General features: G+C 44.7%; 1 protein-coding gene across 1 annotated transcript; it reads left to right on the top strand.

The window, feature by feature from the left end:
- The first annotated feature begins 1310 nt into the window (after positions 1-1310).
- LOC115326740 (putative nuclease HARBI1) lies at positions 1311-10148 on the top strand. Its single transcript, XM_040208905.1, has 4 exons — positions 1311-1780; positions 2318-2737; positions 5173-5412; positions 9874-10148. Exons 1-3 carry the CDS (start codon positions 1395-1397, stop codon positions 5408-5410), a joined length of 1044 nt encoding a protein of 347 aa, XP_040064839.1. The 5' UTR covers positions 1311-1394; the 3' UTR covers positions 5411-5412; positions 9874-10148.
- Positions 10149-10387: the final 239 nt, after the last annotated feature.

Below are 10387 nucleotides of genomic sequence, written 5' to 3'. Positions count from 1 at the left end.
TTTGGACTTTCGCTTTAAAATAGCTACGTCTGCAGATGCCAGCACGTGCAGCGAGTGTAAATACGCTCGTACATGCTCCTTGGTGATTGGGTAATTTTGCAAAAGGTCTATGAGTATGCAGTCATGGTGGAAACACCAAACCCTCTCTTTTCCAACCAATGAACATTGCATAGAAACTGCCGCGGCGGCAATGTACTCAGACCAAAGCGGTTCATTAACGACATCTACAAACGCCTACGCCGCCCCCCTGTGACTCCGACCTCGAGACCGTCTAATCGGATCTGTCTCCCTTATGTGAAAAATGTGAGTGAGACCGTCGGACGCGTCCTTCGGAAACACGGCATTGCCGTCTCCCACAAGCCCGTGTCTACTAGGGAGCCTTCATGTGCGCTTTGCTAGGGTGATGCCACCCTTTGTAATACCACTCGCCGACTAACCAGCAGCCATTTTGTTCCTCGGCGATAATCCGTGGGGCTTATAACCCTCCCGGAAACAAGCACCTTATCTTAGAAGTTCGGAGCAGCGTTGTGGAACCCACGGAGGGAGGATTAGCATTTTCCCCCTCGGATGGGATTACCAATGGACACAAAGGCCACTTTCCGGCGCACGGGGAAACAATGAGAGGAACAAAATGGCGGTGGACGCGGGTGTGGGAAAGGGAAACAGGCAGTTGGCATCACTCTATGCGAAGCGCACATAAAGGCACTCTAGTGTCTACCATCCGTCGGCGGCTTCCTCTCCCCAAAGACAGACCAGGGCCCGTTTGCTCGAAGAGCTAACCGCGGTTAGCGTTGGCCAAAGTCCCTAGTAGGTACCGAAAGTACCTAGTTGTACCTACGTTGTACCTACTACGAAACTTTAATGGCTGGACATAAAACAAATCCGTCCTTTATTATTGGGCTGGAGCCTGCGCCACCTTGTGCTGAAAAAAATAAATCGTTATTTTTTTTATGATACAACGTGTGCTTTATGGGAACCGTTTTCGGCTAAATCTAGTTGTAACTTGCAAGAAACGTTTGCTCAATTGAAAAGAAAAAGGATAGTTTCTTTTTTGCATCGAAATTCTTTCTTTCGAAGTGTGGAAGCGTAGACAAGACACCTAGTCAAAGTGCTTTGCAGTTTTCTGTTGTCGTGTTTTGCAAAAAGCAAGTGCGTCGACCGTCGCTTCCAAGTCTGGCAACGCCGTGTGTGCCGTGTCGCGTGCACGGTGTTTGTTTATACAACCAGTTTCGCCTCGTTGCACGCAACGCGCGTTTCTCGTTTTCGGTTATCATCTGAGTTTTCCTGTCTGTATTCTGCCCGTCGACCGACCGACCCACCGACAAACCCTCCGACCGGCCACGGACTGACTGATAAGATTTGCGGACCGATTTCCGACTTTGCTACCGGGCAGAATGTCCAACGCAAGGAATCGCCGACACAGAAGAGACCGCACGGACGCGCAGTACGCAGCGGCAATGATGAGGCGACAGCGTGTGCTGCGGGACCGCCTGAACCCCTTTGAGGATTTCGACGAGGATGGGCTGCAGCAACGGTTCCGATTTGGAAGAGCGGGCATAATGTTTCTCGCCGACACACTGCGTCCGGACTTGGAGCGCCGTACACGTCGTAGCCGCGCCCTCTCTGCGGAGCAGCAAGTGATCATCGCCTTGCAGTTCTACGCAACTGGGAACTTTCTGATCACTGCAGGCGACTACATCCGCGTGCATGTGTCAAGTGCTTCACGGGCTGTGAGGCAAGTCACCGTAGCGCTGGCTCGTCGAGCACAAGACTTCATACGGTAAGGGTCCTTTTTTTTTTCCTTTTAATTGTAGTTTGCCAGCCGTATTGAAGTAAAGTAAATACACTAAAAATATATCTGAATTGCTGGTGATAGGGATGTTTTGTAGGTTGCCTTTTTATGGCAGTAATATTCTACCTACTAGTAACTAGCCCTCCCTCCTCCCCCCCCCCCCCCTTTCAATAGAAAAAAAATGATTACGGCCGTAAGCGTCCTACTTGCCCGATTGGAAAGGGCCCGGGCACGCCATTTTGCTGAGAAACCTCAGAAAGCGACCCGTTTGCACTTTTGGTAAGGACTTGCACCGAATCACAGTCACTTTATAGGTCTTGGTAACTGAACAAAAATAAAAAGGGATCCTATGAAAACATGCAAACTTCACTATTGAACAGGTGCTACTGAGGCACTTTACTGCTACCACAAACTTGAAGGGCACAGCCAAAGTCCTTAGCATTCCTCATTAAAAAGGTATTCATAAGCATTGTAGCTGTAAGTTTACTATATGTGGTTTAATTGCTGAGGGGATCAACGACGCAGATGGCCTGACGCTGCGGAGGGGGCAGCCTTGCAGCACAAGTTCTACGACATGGCCGGCTTTCCTTTGGTCGTGGGTGCTGTTGACGGTACCCATGTCCGGATCCAGGCACCCCATGTGCACGAGGAGGCGTACGTCAACCGCCATGGATACCATTCCATCAACGTACAGGTGGTCGTTGACGCCTCTTCTCGGATTCGCAACGTGGTTGCAAGGTGGCCTGGAAGCACCCACGACTCTCGGATCTTCACGGAGAGCACCTTGGCAGTCAAGCTGGCCAGTGGAGAGTACGACGGCCTGCTGCTTGGTGACAGCGGCTACTCCTGTCAACCTTGGCTGATGACGCCATTCCTGTCGCCGTCATCAGCAGCCGAGGTCGCATACAATACGGCACACACGACGACAAGAAGCATTGTTGAACGGTAAATCTAGGCCATATATTGTGAAGGGCACAGAGATATTCATGCAAGACATTTCGAGACGACTAGCTGTCTTGACGTAATATGTGCAACACGTGCATGCTCCTTACGTCTGTTGCTATTCTTTATGGCATAAAAATATTCATACAAATTTTTATATTAATCTAACGAAGCATAAGATACCGTGGTTTTATGTAAGCAAGATGAAAGTAGTATCCTGAGATTACGAATCAATACAACTTATAATAGCTGCCTAGGGTTCTGCGGTTTCAGTTTTTATTTTTCTGGAATCGGCATACTTTTTTCGGTTGTTATTGTGAGTATGAAATTTTCAGTTTTTATCGATGAATATTTTTAGTCGAAAGCTTACTGCCTTTTTCCGGTCGATATCTATTGACCAGTTACGTTTTTTTTCAAGCAGGTTTGTCGAGAATGCAGTAGATTAGGTTCATATCTGAGTTATTCGTCAAGCGGCAACACTTGCGGACATGGCAAACGTAACCTTGGTTATACATGTGCTGTGACGACAAATTCTTAATCGCAAAATTTGCAAACGTAATTCTTGGCACGCTTCTTTGTTCTTCACATGTGGAGGACTATTAAAGCTGCTTTCCTCTAACCAGATAGCACCTTGAGAGAGGCTGTTTAAACAGCTTTGGTTTTTTTCTTATGCTCCCTACAATAGGAACAGAATGACATTCCATTCCTCCCAGAACAAAAGTAAGACCAAATGGCTTGACAAACAATGAAAACGCTCCAAATCCGCCCTCTAGACGACCACAGCAAACTTGATGGACAAAGGAACGCAAATTGCATCGATGACAAACCCAAATACTTCCTAAAGTGTGCTTCCAACAGAATAGTTTGAAAGCACGGAGATAAGATAGTTGACTCCTCGGTCACATGCTTCTATACTCTGTTTACTCGGTCACATGCACCTGTAATGGTCTAAAGTACTGACCATTTAGGTTTAAAATCAAACTTTCGAAACTTACCTCACCACACTTTATTGGGTTTTATCGCTTGAGACTGAAAATGCAGAAACTCAGTTATGTCTTAGGTCCCCAGGACTGGCAATAATGGGGAAAAGCACTAAACTCACCTCAGGTGCCAGTGCTACGCAAGACCCGGACAGAAGTTGATATTTTGTTAATTGGACAAAAAGAAGCATTAATGACAATGGAATTTTTTTCCTAGACACAGCAGTGGAAGTAACACTGTGCCTTGGCACTTTCATATGTCTACTTTTTGAAATGTCAGTTTCGGGCTGTTTAATGAAAACTAACTAAACGTGCTAAGATGCGTGTGATCCAAAAATAGCGGCACATCGGTGTAAGTCGCAAACAATTGTGTGTTGCTGACCGTCTTGACCGATTGGCCAAGAGTACATGCCTAGCATGACCTATTCTGCTCTCATCGATGGATTTAAGAGTAGTGCCAAGGCATCATTTTGGACAATGTTGAAGTTGAGCATGCAATAACAAGTTTCCACAAATAGTCTCTAGACACCATCTTACACGTCATTCACGACTGATGATGAGTCGCTGCAATCTCAAATGTTCAGGCAAATCTTGCTTGGGATTCCGTTGTGAAAGCGCCATAAGACCCTCTACCAAAACTTTGGCTGCATGCGTCCAGGAGCTTCCACTTGAGTCAGGAATGGCGGTGCGTGGACCACTAACTAATAGGAACACTAGCGGCACAATCAAAGGGTAGGAGTACTTGGATAAGGCGTTATATCAAGTGCTTTACGTTTTACATCTCCCAGACTTACAAGACGGATTCTTATTGATCAATGACAAAAGTAGATGGGTTGCGCTACCACGAACATCTATTCCTGGAGAGTGGAAGGGAAAAGGCTCAACAAGACAAGAGTCTGGCTCTCTTTCTCTTTTCACTCTGTCTCACAAGTAACATGTAGAATGAAATTTTGATGGTACTGTATTTGTTGCAGTATAAAGCTTGGTTACAAGTTAATTCTTACAGCGTTGGCAGCAATCAGGTAGCAAAAAATTCTAACATATTGGCCTGTGCATATGCAGGTGTTTGGTTGGAAGCATATCCACGAAACCCTTTGAGGATAGCGCTTGAATAAAGCTGCACTTTGCTTGTTGCTTTCTATAAAATACATTGCACAGGCTAACCTCAGGTGACCCCGGATGTGAACGCAGTGTAAAAATAATTCGGAAGGAAAATAAAATGGTATGCATAATGCCCAGCTTTCGATATCCTGGAGCAATGGGCTGGAGCTTGGGCTGGAAAAATTAGGAGGTGTGATATCGGGCACGGCAGCCAATTTGCGATTCGAATTCAGCTGTAAATTTGTCCTTGTTGCGTGTCATCCTCTTGAGTATTTGCGTTCCACGCTGTTGTCCGATTTTGCTATTGGGTTTCTGGGAAGGAATAACATGTGGTTTTGATCCATGCGCTCTGTACAGGACAATCGGCCAACTCAAGCGGAGGTTCCATTGCCTTCACGCTGAGCTCCGAATGGCTCCAGAACGGTGCTGCGACATCATTGTCGCGTGCTGTGCCCTCCACAACCTGGCCAAGAGGTACCCCTGCAGGACACCCGTGGCCGCCATCCCCGCTGAGGTTCCCGTTGAGCCCGTAGCAGCCAACCGTGCTGAGAGCAACGAGGCCCGAGACTTTATTGTCAACCATTTCTTCGGCTAAGTGTAAGTGTCTGGATAGGTATCTTCTGGCTGTCCATTTCTAATGCAAGATGCTTTGTTATGATCGTGGCTATTGCTTTCACCTTTTGTTTATCAGGCTTTGCAGATAATTATAAGAAAATTATGTCAGACAGTTGTCTAACTCGATCAAATAATTGCTTGAAATAATATTTATTGTTTTGCTACTTAAACATCAATTGTATTTTTGGAAACTGCAACAGTTAGGGGCTCAACCGTGCTGCACAGTTAGCAAGAAGCCAACAGCTTTGAGATATTGATTAATTTTATTTTAAGCTTTTTTTGTATGATCTAACTGGATGTAAGATTATCATAAGTTCTACCCAAAATAACCCATAAAGGAGTGTGACACATGTGACAATGCTGAAAGTGTGTTATCAACATGACAATGACATTCCAGCAATGCATATATCACTCTTGCACAGATCAATTCGGGTAGTGCTTGCAGATATCCCACATAGAGTTTCGAAATTTGGATGATAGAAATGTAAAGAATGATTGATGGACATCCCCTTATACCTGTTGCTTCCATAGCAGTATGTGTAAATTGCAGCATGAGCGACGAAATAAGTAATGAAAAAAAATTTTCTTACTTCCCGCATTATTGTTACAAAGCTCGAAATGTGTCATTTGAGGCACTTATAATTAGCTCGTTGGAAAGAGTGTGCTCGAAAAAAATCCCTGCCGAAGCTATTGGTCAAACGGGAGTGCAGTGCAATGTCCAACACTCCTGCAATCGCACGCTGCAGCTCAACTGCTTGTTACTGCTTTGGTCTCCTCCCCATCAACTCCTGCACTCTCGCAGAGCTACAAGCATAGGCACACACGGGCTCTCTTAAACTAATAGATTTTGAATTTGATTTCCGGAGTTCATAACAATGCACTTTTCAAACTTTTAACTAATGACACGAGAGATGCTTCTTCAAATTTGTGCACTTCTTCGCACTCTCTGGAGCTCTTTTTTTATACTGTCATTATTTTTTGTAATACATTTCCCACACCGACGGATGCTTCATGGGAAGTGCTGAAGTCAGCCCTATAACAGACTATGTGTGCACAGTTTATAATGAGGCAACTGAAGAAGACAGTTATTTTCCCATTCAATATCTACAAACCGATACTATTTAATGGGTACAGGAGCATGAATAGGAGAGTATAGTGAAACAATGTTCATTTGATACCAATTTCAAAGCTATCAGTACAAATTATATATACTACCCCATAGAATGTTCATTTTTCACTGCATACTCATGGTTACTAGCTCATAGGATTTACATAGTGTACGCTTCTGAGTGTTGAGTCATAACACCTTTCACAGGTTTTTCCAACCTGCAAAGCTTTTCTCTTATTTTTCACAAACCTCCTAGGGTTAGTTCATATTTTCTTCATCCTGGCTGGCATGATAACATCATTTGCAAAACATTTATTTTTAGTAGGGCATTGTCCAGAGAGGAGCTTTATTGTACATACTACACTCTCATTAATTCAAACTCCAGAAAGTCACATATTTTAGTTGGATATATATGATACTAGAGAACATTATGATTTGTTACATGGATAGCGATATATACAAAGCAGATTTTGGCCAGTTTCCTCTACATAGCACAGTAGCTTGCTTATAGTTAATGCATAACTATAAGCAAGTACAGGCATAACACATTTGTGAAAGAACTGTGACTAAGTTTATTCATCCGGCAAAAAAGTCGTCAATTGTGGACTGTTTAGTCAGCACATGAGATCTCAAAACAAAATTTTCAATGCCAGCCAACGCAAGTAGCTCTTTACGGGACTTTTCCTTTGCAGACAGAAACTTCCGGAGCTGAGCGATGTGCTCAAAGGCCTCTGCGGCTGTGACAGTTCGTAGTGGGTCATCCATTTCTTCATCGTCATCTTCACTGTCACTGCTGCACTGTGTTGGCATTACTTTCCGTATTATGTCCTCTAATGAGTCATCATGACAAACACACACATCGTCGTCAAGACTAATATAGTTCGCCTGCACGGCGTTCACATTACGTGTTTCAAGGCCAGAAATCATGATGCCAGTGAGCTGTGCCTCGCCCTCGTTGTCGTCTTGGTCATCATTGCTAGTCTTGAAGCACATAATTTGAACGCCGTTTTCCGTTCATGTGTGCCGTTTTCGCTAATTCATAGTTTTTTGTTCTCGCGGCCCCGTTGACTGCGCTTCTTTCCGAGCACTGGTGCACTGCGGAGAAGCAACACTCGCAAAAGCAAGCTCCGCAGGTATTGCTTCTCTGCGGTGCACCGGTGCTCGGAAAGAAGCGCACTCAACAGGGCCGCGAGAGCAAAAAACTATGAATTAAGCGAAAACGCCATTCGAATTAAGTGGCTTATAAATACATAAAAAAGCTTAGCGGGACAACCAAAATTTTTAAACCTGTTTGAATTAACTGGAAGTACGAAATATCCGAGTTCGAATTATCGCGAGCCTACGTACAAGCAGCAAGTAGATTTCAGCTCCAAAAAACTGTTGTGTTGGATAACAGTGTATTTTTTTCTCGGTTGTATATCTATTCTGTGCGGACAAGTGATCACTTTGTGTTTTTATGTATGTGTGTTATTTCCCACCCCTCCTACAATAATGCCCTCGAGGCGATGAAGGTACTCTTTAAATAAAATAAATAAATAAATAAATAAATAAATAAATAAATAAATACTTAAAGAACAAGGTAAGTGGTGACGATTCAAAGTAATAAGAGTTGAAGACCCGGGGCCCCAAAAGGTGACACACGCAACAAAATGATGTAGTGTTGTGTTTGATCCCTTTTTCTGTTCCTGAGTTTCGGGATATTCTTAGTATGAACTTTTTCGTACATAAGCAGCACACAGTCCATAGGTCGCAGGAGCATATCCAGGCAGAAAAAGCCTTTATCTTAAAAGCAGAAGGAATATTTGCAGATGCAAGTCAGAAAGTGTCTGTGGTCCACTCATCGATGACTCGAACATTTTCTTAAAACACAGAAACTCGACCTTGGTCTTCTGCCGGGAGGCTAATCGTCTTGGCGACCTCCTCTCTTGAGCTGTGACGGGGAGCCGCGTTATGAAAGGGAAACATGTGAAGGGATATAGGAAAGAAGGAATTATACATCTGCCTTTGAGCTTAACCCATATTTTTATTTTAGGTATCCATGTAAATTATGTGCCACCTTTGGGGCGTCGAAAGCCTGGGTGCCATACTGCCAGTATGATATTCTGTTGCTTACTTAACCACAGCGTAAAATATTGCGATCAGAACAACCACGCTGGTCTAGTGTAGGGATAGTCAACGACATGGAAAAGATTGTGTGCAAGCTTCCCTTGTAGATAGCATGCATAAAATAAATGAAGTGTCAAACATACCATGTTTGCACGATTCTAACGTGGCCCCGATACTTACATGCAGGCAATTTTAGCTCCCAGATATCGAAAAATTTAATTGCTGCCGATTCTACCGCGCAGGTAAAGTAATGCACTTTGAACACCCATAAGTGCAGCTCTTAGGCGCTCGTTTCCGGCTTGAGCGGCGTCGCCGTCGCCGTCGTCGTAACCGCCGGTGCATGATGGGTAAATTTCTCTGCTAAATCTAGCGGAAAAATTTCTCCGCTAAATCTAGTGAAAAAATTTCCCCGCTAAATCTAGCGGAAAAATTTCCCCGCTAAATCTAGCGGAAAAAATTCCCCGCTAAATCTAGCGGAAAAATTTGTCCGCTAAACCTAGCGGAAAAATTTCTCTGCGGGGTCATGTGACCTGGGGTTCACGTGACCCCCCCCCCCCCCCGCCGAGGTCACGTGACCCCCCTCCCCCTCAGTACCCTTCCCTACTCCTCCCCAAGAGCTGCGCTCTAATTCGGCGTTACAGAGTTGTAAACGGCCTTCACTTTTTTTTTTTTCATACAACACTTCGCGAGCTCATTGGGTCGCTGGGATTGCGAGGCTACGCAGTGTCGCTCCGTGGTTATCGTTTCCCGTCAGTGTGATGACATAAAGGCGAAAGAACGCGCGATACGGAAACCAAAATATCTAATGTAAACAAACGGTCACAAAGGCGATTGGGCTAGCTGCCTTGCGTTTTTCTTTTGAGTTTTGGTTTCAATTGTAAGTGCATCTAATTTTAGGCACCCATTTTGGCAAAAAAAATGTGAGCGTTATAATCGTGCAACCAAGTATGTAGGTCAGAAAAAACGCAAAATATGTATACAACACAGCGACAAACAATGCAAGTAGCTCATTACATGAGTTAATCTTGTCCTAATTGTCTTTTTATCAGTTCAATTTGCAGCTGTGCTCGGGTGGTTTCAAGTCTAATGAGTTCTCTTTGCTCCCTGAGCACTTCCTCCCCTATAGCATAGAAACTCCGTGCAGCATCTGCTGCAGCGAGGGTTGCGTTTGCAGCCTGTATGGCCCCATTTGTGTACTTTCTCTCAAGGAGTATATTCTCATGCTCCAGATCCTGCTGTCGCTCGGCCCTTCTCTGGTACTGCTGTGCAGCCTCACGGGTCCAGCGCTGGTTGTGCTGCACAACAGGAGAGGCCAGTGTTCTCTGTGCTGCGTCGTCTTCAACTGTACTGCTGCCAGATGACGAGGGTGGCGGCGTCGTCACCCTTCCCGTGCAGCTGCTGTAGTGACACGCATGACCAGGAAATTGTTTGAGGTTAAAGGGATACTACAACAAAATTTCGGGTTTCATTTTTTGGTCTATATGTGTTCGAAGGAGCAGTATCACATCGAACACAACAATATCTTGTTAAAAAGTCACGAAAAGGAATTTTAAAACGAATTAAGCGATTGGCAAAGAGCACCAGGTGGATGTCGCTAACGCCTCGTTTGTAATGCCAGTCTAAGAACCTTGACAGCTAGTGACGGTAACTGTCTCGCCTCCGGCTACCACAATAGAAGAGGGGAAGGAGGAACTCTCCTCTTCCAAAGAATCCTTTTTGTATGTCCCAGAAGTTGCTATTGTC

This window comes from Ixodes scapularis, unplaced genomic scaffold (assembly GCF_016920785.2).
Source record: "Ixodes scapularis isolate PalLabHiFi unplaced genomic scaffold, ASM1692078v2 PGA_scaffold5__190_contigs__length_132052651, whole genome shotgun sequence".
In the NCBI taxonomy this organism is placed as follows: Eukaryota; Metazoa; Arthropoda; class Arachnida; order Ixodida; family Ixodidae; genus Ixodes; species Ixodes scapularis.
The sequence above is the reverse complement of the archived record's forward strand: the minus strand, read 5'-3'. Positions and strand labels throughout refer to the sequence as shown.